The sequence below is a fragment of the Caenorhabditis elegans genome, chromosome X (assembly GCF_000002985.6).
Source record: "Caenorhabditis elegans chromosome X".
In the NCBI taxonomy this organism is placed as follows: Eukaryota; Metazoa; Nematoda; class Chromadorea; order Rhabditida; family Rhabditidae; genus Caenorhabditis; species Caenorhabditis elegans.
Genome location: NC_003284.9, coordinates 7,244,249 through 7,262,551, shown reverse-complemented (window position 1 = coordinate 7,262,551; position 18,303 = coordinate 7,244,249). Strand labels below are relative to the sequence as shown.

Here is an 18,303-nt window from a genome sequence, read left to right as displayed (position 1 = left end):
CGGAACGTGAAATCGATTAGCATTTTCAGGTTTAGACAAACACTATCTTAAATATGTACAAAAGGGTAACGTAAAGTATTCAAAATGATATACATTTTTGTACCAGGTATACAAATAAGCAATTTTCCATATGAAAAATATATTTCAACTTTTTTTTGAAGACAGTTTCTCTAACTTCTTTCTATATTCAAATTTCTTCAAGTTTTCTTGAATATATTCAAAATAAAGGTAACGCGCTGAGTTTCCTAGCAAAAACAAAACGCCAAGAAATTAGCATTTCGAAGAATTCCAACTCATTTTTGGTTTATTTTGCTAATTGAATTCTAATTTTCTTGTTTTTCTTTTAATTTTTTGTATTTTTCTTGTGCATACAATGTTTTATTATTATGACGGAATATAGTAATACATCCCCTGAGGGATAAATAACCTTTAAGTTCATTTCTATAAAAAAGTCTAGTCTGTGAAAACAGAAAATGTTTTCTACTACGTTATATTACCAATTAGAAAATAATTTTGTAAGCAATACCTATGGGAAAAGACAGTTTTTTTCTTATTTGCTTCTAAACGTACTCTTGTTATTGTAATACCTTATGTATTAATGGAATATTTTATGCTGAGACGTTGTTTTCATAAAACTTGCCACCATCACCAGTTTTCCAGTTACTCCTATAATATTTCATCCGGCATCACTCAATGATGATTTCCTTTTTAAACGACTGGATTTGGAAATAAAAATTATAATTTGAACTGACAGATTAATGCGTCTACCGACTTTTTTTCATGAAGCAAATCCTGAAAGAACTTGTTTTACTTTGACGTTTAAACATCGGCTTTGCATCAACACTTCTCTTTTTAGTAACATTGTAACATTTATCGAAGTGAACGTTGCATTTTGCTCGTCAGAATCGCTGATTCTCATGTGAATTCCCCATAGAAGCTGCAAAAGACCTCTGAAGGCATCCGAAAAGTTACAAGCTCGTCTGCCACTTTTTCAAATGTCTTGCCCTCCCTTTTTTCTCGACGAAAAGCGTTTTGTCAGTTTTTGTGTTGCTTTGAATTTGCTTCTGGCATATTTTGCATTTTGACATGTGGTTTTCGAGTGTGTCTGCGTGTGGGAAAAATACTTGTCCCTCTAGTCTCAAAGACATTATGAGCCATACTTTCGTCAACTCTTTTAATCGACAAGCTCCTTTTCGCAGCACCATGCTTGCCGAAACGTGGGGTTTTTTTGTTTCGTGGGATGCAGATTTGCCTTCACATTTCTCATTCCTCTTTTTATCCTTCCGTCTAGTCGTTTTGCCTTTTCTGACTTCAAAGATTCACTTAAGGAGCGCCGTCAGCTCGTTGCATTGCCCCATAAAATTCGTGACTGAGACTGAGATAATTTCTCGGTTTCCATAGAAAAAATAAAATAAAAGGAAAGCAGTCAATGGTCCAGCCGCCCTCATTTTTCTTTTTAAAAGCTTTTTATGTGTATTCATTTTTTCCGTCCAGACAGCCTCTGTTCTTTACGCAGCTCTTTTTCCGTAAGAACAATAGACACTTCTCAGCCATTCAAACTTCTTAATGCTCATAGCTTTTCAGTAAAAAGGAAACTATCCTCACATTGTTAGAGAAGTTCATAAATCGCAAACTTGTCAAATTTCAATTTCAATTATATCAAACAGGAAGTTAAACAGTCTAGTGACGATAAGAACCGGTCTTTAGTTTGTCAACTAAACAAATTTAAATTAATTTTTCCTTTATCAATCGGTACTATGGTAATAGGCGTTAGTTCAGTTCCAAAACGTCAAATCATAGAAACTTCTAGTTACCAGAATTTTCTGTTTTGATTATTTTTTTTTAAGTTTCACACTTTATGCCTTATTAAATAAGAAGCAATATAATATTGAGAATAGTTCTTAGACGTCCTCTGCGCCCCTTGCGCTCGCGACTAATGTTTTACAAAATTTCTACATTTCAGGACTGTTATTGATAAACTTTACTATATTTTTTGGACTTTTCTGTTTTATTTTTTTTTTACTGTTAAAAATTTTCATATAGTCTGTCTGGCAACCAGTGCGAGACTGTTAGAAACGGCAATTCTAATGTATACAAAAATTAAAAAAAAAACTAAAACATCACAGTATTTTACTTCAAACGCAACTATCATAGAACAAATTACAGAAAAAAAAATGCCTGGGAATAATATCGGCGGATTTGCTCAATCTGAATATGACACAGTGAAAACTGTCTTCAGGTGAGTACTCACTTCCTATTTTAAGGGAGTAAACATTTTTCAGAGAAAACTTTGAAAAGGGATTGGAAACTGCTGGCGCATCGTTTGCGGTCTATCATAATGACAAGCTACTTATCAATTTGTATGGAGGATTGAGAAATGTGGATAAAAAGCAACCATGGGTAGAAGACACAACGTCGGTTATTTTTTCAACGACAAAAGCAAGCTAACAAGAACTTGGTATCATTGTAACATAACTATAGTTTTAGAGCATATCTGCTGTAATTCTTGCGTATTGCATTGACAAAAACAAAGAAGGTATCAATTATGAAACAAAAATATCGGAAATATGGCCTGACTTTTCAAATAACGGAAAAGAAAATATAACAATTCTGGATGCAGCATTACATCGTGTAAAACAAAAATTCATGCAGTTCTCCAGAAAACATCAGCCATTTACAGGCTGGGCTTGCTTATACGGAGGAAGTACTGGAACGAGAAGACATAACAAAGCCAGCAAAGATATCGAAATTTTTTGAGGAAGCTGTACCAATGACAAATGGTTCCGATGTCTTGTATCATGCACTGACATTTGGGTAAGATTGAGAAGTTACGATCGTAGTGTTTTTAAATGAGAATAGTGAACGTAGCTTTAAAGCTGTTTGATGATGTTTCTTTAGACGGAATCTCAAACTTAAGCCTTCCGTGAGGGTAAAAATAAAGTAGGTCACGTTGATACCCTTTATTACCCTTTACCCGAACAGAGTATTTTATGGACACGCTACCCTATGTTTTCACGTAATGGTGAAAAATTAGAAGTGAAAATAAGAAATGAAATGAGAAATTAATAAATATAGGGTGAAAACAGAGAAAATGGTAGGGTAGGGTAGGGCAGAGGGTAGGGTAAGGAGGGTAAAAACTTACTCTCATGGAAGGCTTACTAAAGATAGTTTCAATTTAACATCTGCCCACCCATAGACTGGAAAAATGCCTCAAAATTTTACGTAATTCGTAAAAGGGCCATTTATGAAATTCTTGAACCAAAAGTAGCAACTTGTTCATTAGTTTCACGTTTTGAAAACTCACGAAAGACTGTTTCTCTTATAAAATTCTAGAAATAACTTACTATTACAGATTGCTCCTCGACCAAATTGTACGCAGAATTGACGAAAAGAGACGAGGAATTGCTGAAATATTGAATGAAGATTTTGTACATAAATACGGTATTCATCCCGGCCCCTAATGCAAACAAATAATTAATGTTTTAGGAATAAAAAACTTGTCGATTGGGTTGAAATGTGAGAACTCGAATGAAAATGTAGCAAAACTGACTGATTTGAATAATGAAGAAATTGAGAGACAAGGTTTGTTAATAGAAAAAAGAAAAACGAAAGATTGAAGAAGCTAGAGTACATCATGTGAAACCATGTATTATTTATAGGACTGCTTAATCCGGAAGCTTTGAGAAAATTCATTGCCGGTGATAATATTCATCATCAAAAGCTGTATTCAATATTTCCCTGGATCACGACGGACGATGTAAGAGTTATTTTCAATATAATCCTAATGTTGTCAATCTCATTTTCTTTAGTATAACTTGGTTTCTAATCGTCTTCTGCCAATGCCATCCAACATGGGAATATCGAATGCTGAGGGACTCGCGCATTTTCATTCGTTGGTTGCTAACAAGCAAATCCTCTCGGAAAACATGTATAGATTATTAAAGCAACCGGTGTTAGAACATGTATATGATCATGCAATTGGATATGAAGAAAACAAAGGATACGGATTTCAGTATACTAAAAATCCAAAGGTAATAAAATGAGACACATAAAAAGTTATTTTTTTAATTTTTTGCTGGGCATAAGCCTTTGTTCGAAAAACTCAACAGTTCAGTTTTTAACGCAAACCAAAATAAATTTGGGCAAATTATTATGTGAATATTTCTAGGGACAATGGATATTTGGGCACTCTGGATTTGGCGGACAAAATGTCAGAGTCGATGTAACTAATGGACTCACACTGGCCTATGTATCGAATGGAATGAAAATCACTGACGCGGATATGGTGGAGCCTTGGAAAAACTTAATTGAGGAAACTTATCGTGTATTTTTCCACGCAACTTAGTTGGCAATGCACATTTTAATTCAATATAAATATATTCATGCATACTTATCGAATAAAAATTGAATGTATAAAAGTGTCAAACCGTCCCAGAAGATCAGAGAAAATTTTAGTTCGAAGTTTGTTTTGTTAAAAGTGCAATAAAATTATGAAATAAAATTCTGCTCATGCTTCATGCTTCATGCTCGTTTCCAAGCTATCTGAAGTTCGCAAATTAGTATTTAATGCAAACATTTAGTCTTGTTCGTTTAATGAATATGTTTTGTTCAAGTTTCAGAAAACCAAATATCGTCGTCCAAACTGTTCTCGGATGTCGACAGCTATAACTTGTTCTATAATAGAAACCATAAACAAAAATATAAAACGATCTTATGAACATCGACTAATAGTTAAAGAATTTTCGCTTCAACTACTACTTATTGATATAGTTTATTGGAAAAAAAAACTATCAAAACATCGCCTCTCTTATAGAATTGTGCCGGTCAATGTACAACAGATACATACTCTCATACGAATTATGAGAGTTAATAATTAATAAGGTATGATAATTAGAAAATAACGATATTGTATGAAGTTTTGCTAAATGACACAAACAAATTCGAAATAAGATGAAAAAGTTGTTTTTTTAAATTTTCAGTCAAACTCTAAAATCATTAAATATAAAAATCCATCTTTAGTTTTCAGTATGTTTATATTTCTCATTTAGTTTATTTTTCTCCACGTCATTTTTTGTATAACAAGCGAAACTTAAGATTATAGGTTTTAGTTATTACATACAAGTAGTTTCTAGCTACTTTCTTATCAGCACCCGTTTGTTGATTCCCTTAATCAATGATTCATTGTTTTTGTTATGTAAAGGTATATCTTTGATTTAAATACAAATATGCTTCATCCATACACAAGCAAGACCCACTGCACATGTTCCATGTGCATACACATCTCTAATCCTCTACTTTCTAGTTAACACTCCTTGATGCAGTATTCGTCTTCTTTTTGCGCCAGCTTGATCGATACTGGAGCAGAAGACGGTGGTTTGCACATTTTAAGCTGGATGAATGTTTATCTTTTTTTCCAAATTTTTTTCAAAAACATTTTAATTTTGAATTTGTCGATTGTGTTTTCATTATTTTTATTTCGAAAGCAACAATAAACTAACAATTAAAACCTTAATTAGTGGTATTATAACATTTTTACAAAAAATGAATCTGAGTTAATGATTTTCAGGCTTGGAATGGCAGAGCCGGCTTCAAATGGTGTACTGGACCCAATAGTAATATCATTGGAGGCAACTTTCCATGGAGTCCGAGATCGTGACTGGAATAGCAAACTTATTCAGTTTCCAAGAGGTGGTATTTTATGGTAATTATTTATTTCTGCAAATTGCCTTGTTAACAAAAAATAAAATAATTCAGGGGCCTTCACCTCTCCAAGCAACAAAATACAACTGGGAACGCGTCAAGAGTCGTCGGATGCCTTGTCTGTTTTGGCCCTATAAAAGATCACATTGAAAACTGGTCTATCAAATTTGATCACGTCTTCACAATTTCTTGCAGAAGGGTCGGCTGTGCTGGTGTGATCCGTAAAAACTGTTGCTTCAGCGACACACATCATATCGTAAACAATTACGAGTGGGGAGAGCATCGGCTGCCGCTACCCGAAAATTGGGGTACCCATGACAACGTGAGGCTCTCTTGCCATATCTATATTTCTGAAACCACTGGGGTAAATCGAGATATGTTGAAAGAATCTGCATCGCAAAACAAGTCACAGGAAAGTGTGAGTAAAGTTTAATGATTTAATAAGTAAGTTTTGTATTTTCAGGTATCATCGCCACTTTCAGTTTCTCAAGTAGAATCTCAAGTAATCAAGTTTTTTGGAGATTTGTTACTCAATGAGAACATTGTGTATAGTGGTATGACAAATATTAAAATACTAGGAAAATTTGTTGTGTTTAATTTTCAGAAGAAGGATTTGAAGCAGTGGAAAAATTATCTGCCCTATTATCATTCCCAAACGTGATAGAAACCTGTCGGCAATACTTAATGAACATTCAATTTGGACCATCTCAGCTCAATGATACTGAGCTGATGAAACAGAACACGGTATCCTTTTCCAAATTTTTGTTTCAAAATTGTAGTTCTCAACTTTCAGGGGTTCAATCTTACTGGCTTCGATTATCAAGGTAATACGGCATCTCGGAAAGAACGAATTGGGAATTTGAATGAAAACGATATCATTGCAATGTTTCAGCACCTCTGCTTAATTGCTTTTAAAAAATGTTGATAATGCAATCCATAATCAAATTTTAATACTGCACATATCGCTTTAGTGATGTATTACATTTTTTCAAGCCGAGAGATAATTCAAAATTCGAATGAGCTTGCCAAAAAAAATTTCAGCTGTGCTGTCTGCTATCTACTTTTTTAAATATAAAATGTTTGTGATAACTTATGAACTTATTTTTATTCGAAGACAATAAAGTGAAACACATATTTTAAAAAAATGTTGCAAAAAACAGCAAGCTGGAAAAAACCATATGCTAAAAACTAAAATAAAACACTCCGTATAGTAGCTCAAAAAATGAATAAAGAAGTTTATATTGTTGAAAGTATATTTTGGCTGGCGCAAACAGCCGAGTTACTTTTTTTTTGGCTGTCGGCGTCAGCCGAAACAAGGTCAATGTTTCGGCTTTTGGCTGACGCCGACAGATGACAGCCGCACAGCTCTAGTAGCCATTATTCATCATGTTTTTCAATATTAATCTTACACACCAATTTACTTGAACAAAAATGCCTCAATTTTTATCTATTTCAATTTTCAAAATCAGCAAAAACAACAGTTTGTTCTATGATTCTTATACTTTAATTACTCTCTTTTTTTTGCACCTTGTGTGAGTTGTAAAAAACCTGCATAAATGCTAACCTCCATCAATGTTTGAGTTTACTCTAAAAACCAAGTAAAAATTGACAATTCTCCAAAAGGTTTTACTGAAATTTCATGTGAACGCTAAATACTGTTTGCACATGTAATAAAATTAAATAATAATGATTGTTATGTTTGTAATTATACAAAACTCTTACTGACGGTACTTTACATTTGAGAAAATTCTAATAAAAACTGAAGCAACCAATAGATCATGAAAAATTGTATTAAAAATAAATTTGCACTGAACGTAATAAATCCAATTAACTTAAATAGAAAAAAAAACGAAACCATGAACGTTACAGATGTATTGTTGTCCAAAATAAAATAATATTTATTCGTTAAAGTATCATCCCGAACACTTTTCAAACTCCCAATTACTAAAATAACCACTGTTCCTGACACACAATATCTGTGCTCGCAACACAATATTTGCCCAGAGAAATATTTCCTGGCCTGCTGCGTTATTCTTCCTTCTCTTCTTCTTCTCACTTCAATGAGATTGGTGTCCTCCCAGTGTCCTCTCCTCGTTTCCTCCTATACACACCACCACACACTCACCCGTTCCCTCCAATACGACATTTCGTTGCGCCCGCCGCATGTTGTTTAGCCAAACACTGTTTTTGTAAAGCAATTATACAGTTGTTTTTTTGCGATTTTAAATTGAAATAAGTGAATTTCAGATGACAAAGTAATGGGTCTTGATAGGAAAAGTTCACTGGAAATGAAGCCTGCTGATGGCAAGCGGGCGTTTGTGAAGAAACGAAGCAAGTAAGTAATTTTCAATTATGTCTTTAAAAATTTTTTAATTTATCATTATATTTTTCAGAGTTACGGCGTCAGAAGTACGGAAGCATGTAATAAGTGGACTACATCCAATCCACCGGCTGTCAGAAGGCGATAATGGATTGGATTTGGCGGTTTCAATGATGGAAAAGGTAAATCAATAATTATTACACATCTGCGCACTCCTTTCTCTTCAGATACAATTCACCGAGCCCGTGCCACCCGTCGATGTGGAAGCACTGTTGGACCAACGTAAAACATGCCTTCTTTATTCGATTTCTTCCCCAAAGTCTTCTAAGCCGTGAGTATTTTTTGTTGAAACAAAACTAGTATATTATTTGCTTTTAAGACTTTTTGAATACGTGTCAGACGACGTCGAGGTAACAACTATCCGACAAGACGGGTTAACAGATCATAACTACACAACTATTCCGAAGTAAGTTTATTCCATTCAAATTTTCAACATTTAATGTGCTTTTTCAGTATTGAAAATCATGTTCGGGACATTTGCGGATTTTATTGTGACAATTTTTCGCTTGTTAATAGAAAGTGAGTTTTTTCAAATATAAGAAGCAACCTGGAAAGGCAACTTTTTGTCACGAAACTGAATAAATTATGAGGAGGTGAAGAAAACCTCACTCTTTTTGACGGAAAACTTTCGGAATTAGAAAATTTTCCGCACACCGGAATGAAGGCATTTAACAGCGAGAAACTTTGGTGTTTATGTGTTAGAAATCGTTTTCACAAAACACAAAAGTTAAATAAAAAATAAAAAACCACTTCTTATAATTTAAAGAAAATTGAGCTGGAACGTCTCTAGAAAAATGTTTTAAAGAAACAAAATACAAGAAGTAATGTGCTACCAAACAAACTTTTAAAATGAAAACAGAGAGAATAAAACACTGAACAATTTTTACTGATAACACTGTGACGTTCAGTGATGTGTTTTCAAAATATGTTTAACAAAATAAAGTAAGTATTATTAAAAATTCCGAGTTTACGTATAATAATAATAATAATACAATTTTAAACATTACTTCTTATATCTCTAGATATTGCGGAGAAACGATTAAGTGCCAAAAAATCTGAATTTGCACCGGACACCAAAATGATGGCATGTTTTTTTCAGATATGCTCAACTCGGAACTGAAGACATTAAAGACCGCTGGAACTTGGAAAAATTAACAGCTCTTCGTTCACTTCGTCCTCAGATTTTTCATAATGGACTCCGAATAATGGACAGAGAACCCAGCACAATCTCAATTGACGGAGGATCTTTCGACACAATCGACCCGACTAAATGTGCTACAGAGCAGTTTTATGGTTTGAATTTTATAATCCGAAATTAAAAAAAATTAAAAAAAAAAAATCCTCCAATTTATTTCAGTATCTATGCTCAAAAAATCTGCAATCGACAAAAACACGTTGCTGTATTCGATGCTCTCTAAAAATCGTGTGAAGCACTTCATGAATTGTATAAACGAAGAGGAAAAAAGTTGGAAATGGGAGAAAAGGGGCGTACCACGTCTACCGGAACAAGAAGAAACGCCGAAACTTTTTGTTAAAGTTGAAAAAGTGTGTTTCTTAGATTGTAAGTTTCAACTTTAATTTATATTCTCAGGCCGCTGCGGACCCATTTTTCGAACCACTTTTTGCATCCATGGCAATTTATGATATCAAAAACAGGCAGAAAGTCACAGAATCTATGTACTTTAATATTGCTGATCACGACAAGTTGGACATGCTGGGCTCCCATCAGCCAAACTTTATAAATAAGTAAGCTTTTTGAATATGAATCGAAAATGAATCGAGATTACAAACATGTTTGTTTTCAGCTACATGCAAGTTTTATTCAACGTCACTGGCAAACTGGAAGACATGTTTCTTGTTGTGAAGGTGCGAGCGTTTTGAATGTCAGACTGCATGTATCCATTGAGAAAACAAATTTCAGATTGAGAAAGTGCTTCAACAGAATGATGTATTCGAGAACAGTGAGCCATATACAGGAACTAAAGATGAGAACAATATGGAACGACTAGAGCGAGCTGCTGAGAAAAATTGCCAACGACTGGGTAAAATTTGCCTATCAAACAAACATTTCTTACTTACATATTTTCAGGAGCTTACCGGTCACCGCTCGGCTTTCAAGTAATCGACCTCCAGAGAATCTATAAAGCAAATGTTTCTACTGGCGCATCTAGTTTTGATAGACGAACAGATCCAATGATGATGTCTCAATGCACCACTGCCTCAGGGGCCGTGCTAACAAGTAAAACCAAATATTTTTAAAGCATTATTTCAACATTTTATTCAGCCGCTGGACAATCTCAAGATGATCAATGCAGTATTACGAGTGCGGATAGAACTTCGATTGCATCAATGGGATCAACTCTCCGACGATTTGGAAGTGGAACATCAGCAGCGACAGTTTTCAGCCGTGTTCGGACTCCACTCACAAAAAGGAAATTCGCGCCGGGTACAAAATACGAACGTATGAGTAGAATAACTTAAGTTTTCAGTTTCCAATTTGCCAACAAGTCAAGAAGTTCCTGAGAATATTGAGAATATGCCTTCCTGTAATTTGAAATTCAGTTCATTCATCCGCCAGGAAGGAGACAAAACTTCTGACGAGGACATCTATCGAATATGCAGTGAGATGCGCAGAACAAATGGAAAAGTTCACAAGAAAATGTTCAATTTTGAGTTAGAATTGACTTTAGCTGGTAAGAATCAGATTAGTTATTTTGACTAATGAACTGCATTACTAATTTCAGGCTCCAACAAAAGCAAAGAGTACCAAAGTCATGGGAGCAATCTTACATTGAATAGTGAACGTGTGATACATGAAGCAATGGAGATTCCAATCTACCAAGCTAGCTTGAACAAGTCATACAAAAATGTAATATTCGTGTACCCAAAACACATAAATTTGTCGAATCGCACTGGCAACGCAAGAAATATCATGATTAAGGTACCTACATTTAACACCTATACAATTACAATAGTTTTGTTCAGATCGAATTAATGGATGCGAATGAAACTGCCCAAGAAGTAGTTTTTGAAAATGGATCTACTAGAATGAGTTTTCTGACAAGTGCAAAAACCTCGGTGATTTATCACAACAGGTTTGTCTTGCAAAATATTTTGCCAAAATTTAAAATCAATTTTTGTTTAGAACTCCCCATTTCACTGATGAAATCAAATTGTCCCTCCCATGTGATCTTAATGATGGACACCACCTCCTGTTCACAGTTTATCACATCTCTTGTAAAGAAGGAGACTCTTCATCAACCGAATCACCTATTGGATACACGGTTTGAATTTTTCTCAACTTAAAAAAAAGTTTAATGAACATTTTCAGTGGCTTCCGCTATACCGAAATGGAAAACTTCGCAGTGGAAATTTCCATCTTCCAGTGTGCGGAGAGAAACCGCCTCCTAGATATGGATACCTGGACGCTAACAATGCTCTGCCCAATCTCAAATGGGTTGACAATCACAAGCCAATATTTTCCTGCTCGACAGAAGTAATATCTAGTGTTCATGCGCAAGACGAGTTCCTGGAGAATTTTTTGGCGGGAGTAGCAAGTCTCAGTTCAAATGATCCAAGGAAACCACCAGTGGGAGAAACTCAACTTATTCGAAGTTTGGAAGTCAGTTAATTTCTGAAAAAATACAAGTTTATTTATTGAAAAGTTTTCAGGGTCTCTGCAAAACGGAGCCAAAAAAGCTGATCGCTTTCATTCATTTTATCATGAGTAGACTATTGTTTTTAATTGCAAACCCGCCGTACAGTGATGAACTGTCAATGAAAGCTTTTGAGTACATTGGCGAGTTACTGAAGCTCTTTTCGAATGTTCTTCATCTCGATCTTGATGCTCACCAACGTAATATGCTTCTAGTTTCATTTGTGAAATACAGAAAACAAGCTGCCCAAGGTGAATTTTTTTTGTAATTTTCAATAGAATGCGTTTCGAAAATAGGCAATAACATATCAGTGTTACATGTAGACTACTTTAGCGATGTTCAAAAAAGAATAAAGAGTATTTATTTTGAATAGTAATAATCGGTTTTCCTAATTTCTGAAACAACTATTTGCAGAATCAAAACCGCATTCGAACATTAGACCTGTTGAGCTAAAGTCGTCTCCAACCGACAATAGTCTAATTTCAAGTATGATCGGTAGGCTTAAACTTGTTAATTCAATATACTCATCTCACACTCAGAACACGTGGAACGAACTCATTCCGCTGTTAACACCGGAACAAAAAATATTCGGCTACACGAATGCTTGCTGGAAGTTTGGTTACGCGCTCGTGGCTCTCTCAGAGATGTTTCTCTGGTTCATTCATGGTTTCTTCTTGAAATTATTGTGAGTTCTTTGATTTTTATTCACTATTGAAATCTGCTACATTCAGCTCAAATCATGCTCGGAATATCTCACCATGACTGGAAGAATACACTCACCTAGAAAAAGTCGATTTGAAGAGCAGTTCCTTAAAAATTTGGAAACACTTGTTGATATTCTAGCGCAAGAAGTTATCATCCGTCATACAAATGATCCAGACAAAGCGAGAATGATTTCAAATTCTCTTGGATATTTCTTGAGGGATTGTTTCTCCATTATGGATCGCACATTTGTGATGAAGTTGGTTCACAAGTATTTGATCGCGTTTGCGGAAAGCATGAGGTATTATTAACAATTGGGGATTGTTGAACAGTGACTTTTATTTTTCAGAAAACTTGTCCACAGCAATGAACTTCTGTCTATCAAAATTGATTTCGTTCGGGTTGTATGTTCATATGAACACTATCTCATTGTCAACATTCTCAGTGATCTCAAACCATCAGGCAACACAAATGGTGGTGCGGTGCCACCAGCTTCGTTCTTGAGCGGAAACCGGACAAAAAGGTAAGACATCAGCTTCCAAACTTGAATATCGCATACTCAATTTTTTTTTGCAGTTCCTCCTTAACCAGTTGGACATTGAATGACATCTCTAGATCGACACATTACCTTTCTGGACAAGTCTTATCAGATATGAAGGACTCTATTATCTCAGGAAAAACAACACTTTGTGCCAAGTAATTATTATTTGAAACTTGAATTACTACAATAAAAATCATTTTCAGAGCCATTGAAACAGTAAAGGAACTACTACAATCTCATGACTTAGATGATCGAATTGTTGAAGGAGAATCTTTGGCACAAGTCGCCAATATTTACAAACCTCTAGTTACCATTGTGCTTGACAATATCGAATGCTTGCATTCTGGGTCGGTTCGCAATTCTACGGATGTTTCATCTACAAATTCATTCGTCGAACAGACTCAACGTCAAGATGTGATGGCTGCGATTGCTGGAAAGCTAAGAAATAGTCCAGATCCAACCTTTGGAAAACAGCAAATGGATCTGCCTATGACTAAAACAGTGAGAACAATTATTGAGAGATAAAATTGAACTGTTGACATTTTAGATCCTTTGCTGTGTGTTTTGGGTTCTCAGAAATATTGATCGAGAAGACCTAAAACATTGGATCCGCTCTCTCGACAACGAAAACATGCTGAAAATGCTTCATATTTTGTTCCACACGATGACTTCCTTTGAGATCAAAGATGATCCGGCATCTGCAAGAGTAAGTGAAACTATGTTTTCGTTAATTTTTCTATTCTTCGTTAAATTTAAAGCGTTCTCCGGACAAAACTTCGTTGACAAAACTTGACGAAGAGCCCGAACCAGGGCAGGTGAAATGGAGAGCTCAAAGCTCTGAAACATGCGAAACAAAGGTCGATCAGATATCCACACTGGAAGCACTTTCTTCTGATGCGATTGTATCTTGTGAAGTATTTATGTGTGTAATTGAAGTTGTCGACAATATAATCGCAGTTGCAACTGATCCCAAAAATGCACAGTTTCATATTTTGCCAATGATCTTTCCAATTATTGTAAGTGGACTTTTTTATTTTTGGAATCGTAAATACTAAAACTTTCATTCATGGAAAGGTGCAAGATAACTGATTCATGTTTAAACTGATGTCTTGACACAGCGCATAGGACACTCAAGGAGTTCGTTTCCGCAAAAAATGTATATCTTTTCGAAAATCTTTTAGGAAGGCTAATATGCATCATGCATACTCAACCTAAAATACTTCTCATTTTCAGATGCACGGTTTATCTTGTAACGCTTCCGACCAGGTCCTTGAAGTGATTTTTGCTGCTCAACAAAATTTCCTTGCCAAGTTTCCAGACATGATTTTGGAGCAAAACCCCGAGCTTTGTGCCGAACTCTCTCAGCAAATTCTTCGCCATTGCTCGTCAACTAGGCTGGAGAACGTTAGAACAATGGTCAGTTAGATCTTTGAGTTAACCATTTTTTAACGTTTTTCAGGCAACTGTTAGCCTGTATCATTTCTTGAGAGAAAATTTCAAGCTCTATAGGAACTTGACACGTGCTCGAACCTTTCTCTCAACAGCACTATCAACTCTTCTATCTGGAAGCTGTGGCATCGATATTTTTGTGAATGATGAATTCATGATCAGAAGTTTGGAGGTTTGTAAAAGTTTGAAACTGCTAAATTCACAGTCGTTTTTAATTTTCAGATTGCCAATCAGCTTGCCGCTGAGGACGACACATTTGATATAGCTGCAAAGAAAAAGCTAACGGAACAAATGCAAGAGTTGACTGCAAACCTTCAGAAGATCATGTTGAGTACTGTTAGAATGCGAGAGCATGTTAACGATTATGAAATGACCATCGACCTCATGTATCAACTAGTTGAAGGATACTCGAATAATCCAGATTTGAGGTGACCATTTTACTTTGGCAATGAAAATTTGAATGAACTGTTCTTCAGAATAACTTGGCTTCTTAACATGGCTGAACGACATGAAAAGCAGCGAAATCTCTGTGAAGCGGCCCACAGCTACCTTCAAGCAAGTGCACTTGTATTTGAGTACATTGCTCAAAAAGATCAAAACTTGTCGTTTGAATCTAAAGGAGCTGCCACGTTTTCTGAGATTACACCCAATGCTATCAAAGAGTCTAAAACGAATTTCAACTCATTGAAAAAGTTTGTTTTTTTCAATATTTTTTAATTAAAATTACCTCGATTTTAATTTTTCAGCGCCGATAGTGAGAACCACATTCAATCTTATCACTTCACAGAGGCTGGTGTGATTAAAATTTTGGAAAAGGCTTTTGCGCTTCTGGAGAAGGCTCAGCTTTACGAACTACTGTTCCCTTTCTCGAAGATCATTTTGAAGTACTATCATGCAACTAAAAGCTACTCCCGAGTGTCTCACACCCACAAAAGATTAGGTATTGCTGCTGATCAAATCAAAGAAACTGGGGAATATTATGAAAATCAATCCGATGCATGGATCTCACCATTACCAGGAATTGATAAAAGATGTTTTGGTTCATTTTTCCGAGTTGCGTTTTACGGAAAGCTATTTGGAGCCTTGAATAATGCAGAGTTTGTCTACAAAGTAAAAATAGAAAGTTGTTATAATTCCCACAAATATATTTTTTTTAAGGAATCTGCATTTTCGAAATTGAATGAAATCAGCAATAGGTTGGAAACTTTCTACACAAATATGTATGGAGAAGGAAATGTTGTTGTGCTGAAAGACTCAAAACCAGTTCAACTGGAAAAATTAAATCCAGAAAAGGCATATATTCAAATCACATTTGTCGATGTGTACCTGTCTGATAATGAGAAGATGGAACGAACTACGTATTTTACGCGAAGAAATAATGTCAACAGGTAACAGTACAAATAAATTATCTAAAACGATTAGCTGATTATTTCCAGATTCTACTTCGAAGCTCCGTACACAATGGAAGGTCGAGCGCAGGGAGAGCTGGCCGCGCAGTACAAAAAGCGTACTATTTTGACAGTAGAAAACTCGTAAGTGCATGAATTTTTGTTAAAAATGCCAACGAATCTTGTTTTCTTTTAGGTTCCCCTACATCAAAACGCGCCTTCAAGTTGTGAACCGAAGTGTGAAAGATTTTTCACCAATCGAAGTGGCAATTGAAGACATTGAAAAAAAGACGCGAGAACTCTCAGCAGCCGCACAGCACAAAAATCCAAAAATGTTGTCAATGTTCATTCAAGGTTCCATTGGAACGACAGTAAACCAGGGCCCACTTGAGGTGAGCTAACAATGAATCATATGATTTTAAACAAAAGTCAGATTGCACTCTCAGCAAGAGTTTTGATACTGTTTTTTAGAGTTGGGATCAAAAGAATACAACTGTGAATCAAAAACTGTGTTATATTGTGAATTGAACATTTTGAAGTTACAGTTTTGTTATGCACATTAAGGTTGTACAGCAACTTGCCAAACTGGTCAAACGCTAAAATGTTCGGTCGTACATCATTGTAGAACACTCACAATGTAGAACACTCACAATACAAAAAAAAGCAACTGTAAACCGTTTTGCTTTCGCAGAAAGCCTTCGATTAATGTAACTTCTTGACAAGATTTCACTGTTTTTTGCCAACCTTTTCCGTGAAAAAGGTGAAGGCTGCCCGGTTGGCTTGTGGGTCAGCTGATGCCTTCTGCGCGCAAAAAATTTATCAGAGTAACTGGTGGCGTTAACATTTTTTGACAACATTTTGCTGTTAAACGCTTACTCAGAATTTTTGCCATCTCCGTGGCAATTCATTTGACCGGCTCTGTTTAATGCTGTTGCCTGCCAAAAAGTTGCCCCAAGTTTTTAAAAATTTACAAATAATATCGTTAACTCTGAAAGAATTTTTTGGTGTATTTGAGAGTTCTTAAATCATTCATTTTTCAGATTGCCAATGTGTTCCTAGCCAACGCAATGCTTGATGATCGTGGTCGACCCGTGGATCGTCTTCAGAACAAGCTCCGTCTGTCTTTTCGGCATTTGCAATGTAAAGCAATGGAAGCTATTGAGCTTTGTCGTCAATTAATCGGGGAAGATCAGAAGGAGTATCAAAGAAATGTTGAGGAAAACTTTGAGAGTTTCGTGACCCACCTGAAGCCAATGCTATCTAGGCAAAGAAACGAGATTACCATCTCCGAATTCAGTGACCCTACAGTTGTATAAAATACTCACCTCGTTGACTCTGTTTTTACCCCATCTCATTCACCAGTTGACTTTATTTTAGTTTGCTTTACCTGAACCACACATTCTTTAATTTGTTTTTTCGTTCATCATCGATTTCACTATTTCCCCCACACTAAAATCTCAAGATTTGTTTTTCAATATTTAAATAAGTTTTTATTAAATTTTTCAATTTTCAATGTTCAACCTTCGATACTTGTAAAATCCCTTCTGACATGTTTTTTTTTCTGGCCTTTCCTACTGTTCTTTGCAAACAAATAGTTTGTTTGTCGAAATAAATACACACGATCAAAAATGTGGCAATATGATAATGAAGTAGAATACGGCGGAATGATAAACTTTTTTATTTTTGAATGCCTCTGTATCAGGACATGAAAACCATCCAGTCACATGCTTCATTCTTTCCGATTGACGTTCTTGCTTGGTTCTCTATTTGCCCTTTTTCTTTTTCCTCCTTTCGAAACCAAATCAACTGATAACTCTTTGATACACATGAAACGTCGCTGCAAACGTAATCAAATAATCCGACATGTTCGCTGATACCCCGAACACCTCAAAATTGTGTTTGTACTTCTCGAACATTCTCTAACAAACACCCCCATAATTTTTTTTCGAAAAGAAAAATGGGAGGAACGAAAAGTTGAACATGTGGTTATGAATCATTCAGTTGCACTCCTAAGTTGCAGCTTCAAGAGCAACTAAGTCTTATTCCTTAGCTTTCAGTGTTTGAAGCAAAACGTAGTATTTCTGTTTTTTGAAGTAAACTAAAGCTGTATTGATTTATTGCTCCAAAAAATGGCTTTAGTTCAATTTTAATAAGAACTATCTTGACTAACTTATTTATCCATTCTTTGCACTGCTCTGTTGCAAACTTCACATTAATAACAGACTCATTAATTCTGATACGTGTTTTTGGTGAGAACGTGAAAAACGCGGGAACACATGACGGGACCTTGCAAGTTGCGGTATCACTAGCTCTTTTCTCTTCCTCAAAGATTTCTCTTTTTTGCTCTCTTTCCGCAAAAATTGTTTTCTTATCAGTCGCTGATTCTTCTTTCGTTTTACTTTACACCCGAAAAAACGCAAAAGAAGCAACGAAAAGAACGCGATTTTTCGAGTTTTTAGCTCAACGTTTTTTGAAATCCGAACCTCC

General features: G+C 35.5%; 3 protein-coding genes across 3 annotated transcripts; all 3 read left to right on the top strand.

Annotated features, from left to right (window-relative positions):
• Positions 1–2,174: 2,174 nt before the first annotated feature.
• On the top strand, positions 2,175–4,436 carry lact-1 (Beta-lactamase-related domain-containing protein; the record flags this gene model as incomplete). Its single annotated transcript, NM_076820.3, has 9 exons — positions 2,175–2,239; positions 2,283–2,439; positions 2,488–2,631; positions 2,681–2,814; positions 3,353–3,441; positions 3,487–3,582; positions 3,660–3,757; positions 3,810–4,031; positions 4,169–4,436. 9 exons carry the CDS (start codon positions 2,175–2,177, stop codon positions 4,343–4,345), a joined length of 1,182 nt encoding a protein of 393 aa, NP_509221.2. The 3' UTR covers positions 4,346–4,436.
• A 1,124-nt stretch (positions 4,437–5,560) lies between these two features.
• F46H5.5 (MATH domain-containing protein) lies at positions 5,561–6,843 on the top strand. Its single transcript, NM_076819.4, has 5 exons — positions 5,561–5,701; positions 5,755–6,118; positions 6,164–6,254; positions 6,305–6,444; positions 6,494–6,843. Exons 1-5 carry the CDS (start codon positions 5,574–5,576, stop codon positions 6,623–6,625), a joined length of 855 nt encoding a protein of 284 aa, NP_509220.1. The 5' UTR covers positions 5,561–5,573; the 3' UTR covers positions 6,626–6,843.
• A 1,098-nt stretch (positions 6,844–7,941) lies between these two features.
• Positions 7,942–17,488, top strand: F46H5.4 (C2 DOCK-type domain-containing protein). The gene is made up of 35 exons (NM_076818.7): positions 7,942–8,035; positions 8,094–8,202; positions 8,248–8,351; positions 8,400–8,486; positions 8,534–8,599; positions 9,180–9,373; positions 9,438–9,625; positions 9,672–9,826; positions 9,886–9,946; positions 10,002–10,122; positions 10,170–10,319; positions 10,365–10,526; positions 10,570–10,773; positions 10,825–11,021; positions 11,066–11,175; positions 11,226–11,364; positions 11,412–11,702; positions 11,753–11,987; positions 12,151–12,231; positions 12,276–12,421; positions 12,468–12,739; positions 12,788–12,961; positions 13,015–13,134; positions 13,183–13,480; positions 13,527–13,685; positions 13,738–13,995; positions 14,213–14,395; positions 14,439–14,600; positions 14,651–14,856; positions 14,905–15,120; positions 15,175–15,538; positions 15,587–15,816; positions 15,865–15,960; positions 16,013–16,208; positions 16,857–17,488. Exons 1-35 carry the CDS (start codon positions 7,989–7,991, stop codon positions 17,130–17,132), a joined length of 6,057 nt encoding a protein of 2,018 aa, NP_509219.1. The 5' UTR covers positions 7,942–7,988; the 3' UTR covers positions 17,133–17,488.
• The last annotated feature ends 815 nt before the right edge of the window (positions 17,489–18,303 follow it).

What these genes read in the sequence shown, in the direction of transcription:
- F46H5.5 (NM_076819.4), top strand. Translation starts at nt 5,574, where the DNA reads ATGGCAGAGCCGGCTTCAAATGGTGTACTGGACCCAATAGTAATATCA. An exon ending in CCAAGAGGTGGTATTTTATG is followed by an intron (nt 5,702 to 5,754) that starts GTAATTATTTAT and finishes AAAATAATTCAG; the next exon opens with GGGCCTTCACCTCTCCAAGC. An exon ending in AAAACAAGTCACAGGAAAGT is followed by an intron (nt 6,119 to 6,163) that starts GTGAGTAAAGTT and finishes TTGTATTTTCAG; the next exon opens with GTATCATCGCCACTTTCAGT.
- F46H5.4 (NM_076818.7), top strand. Translation starts at nt 7,989, where the DNA reads ATGAAGCCTGCTGATGGCAAGCGGGCGTTTGTGAAGAAACGAAGCAA. An exon ending in TCGGTGATTTATCACAACAG is followed by an intron (nt 11,176 to 11,225) that starts GTTTGTCTTGCA and finishes ATTTTTGTTTAG; the next exon opens with AACTCCCCATTTCACTGATG. An exon ending in GGTTTCTTCTTGAAATTATT is followed by an intron (nt 12,422 to 12,467) that starts GTGAGTTCTTTG and finishes TGCTACATTCAG; the next exon opens with CTCAAATCATGCTCGGAATA.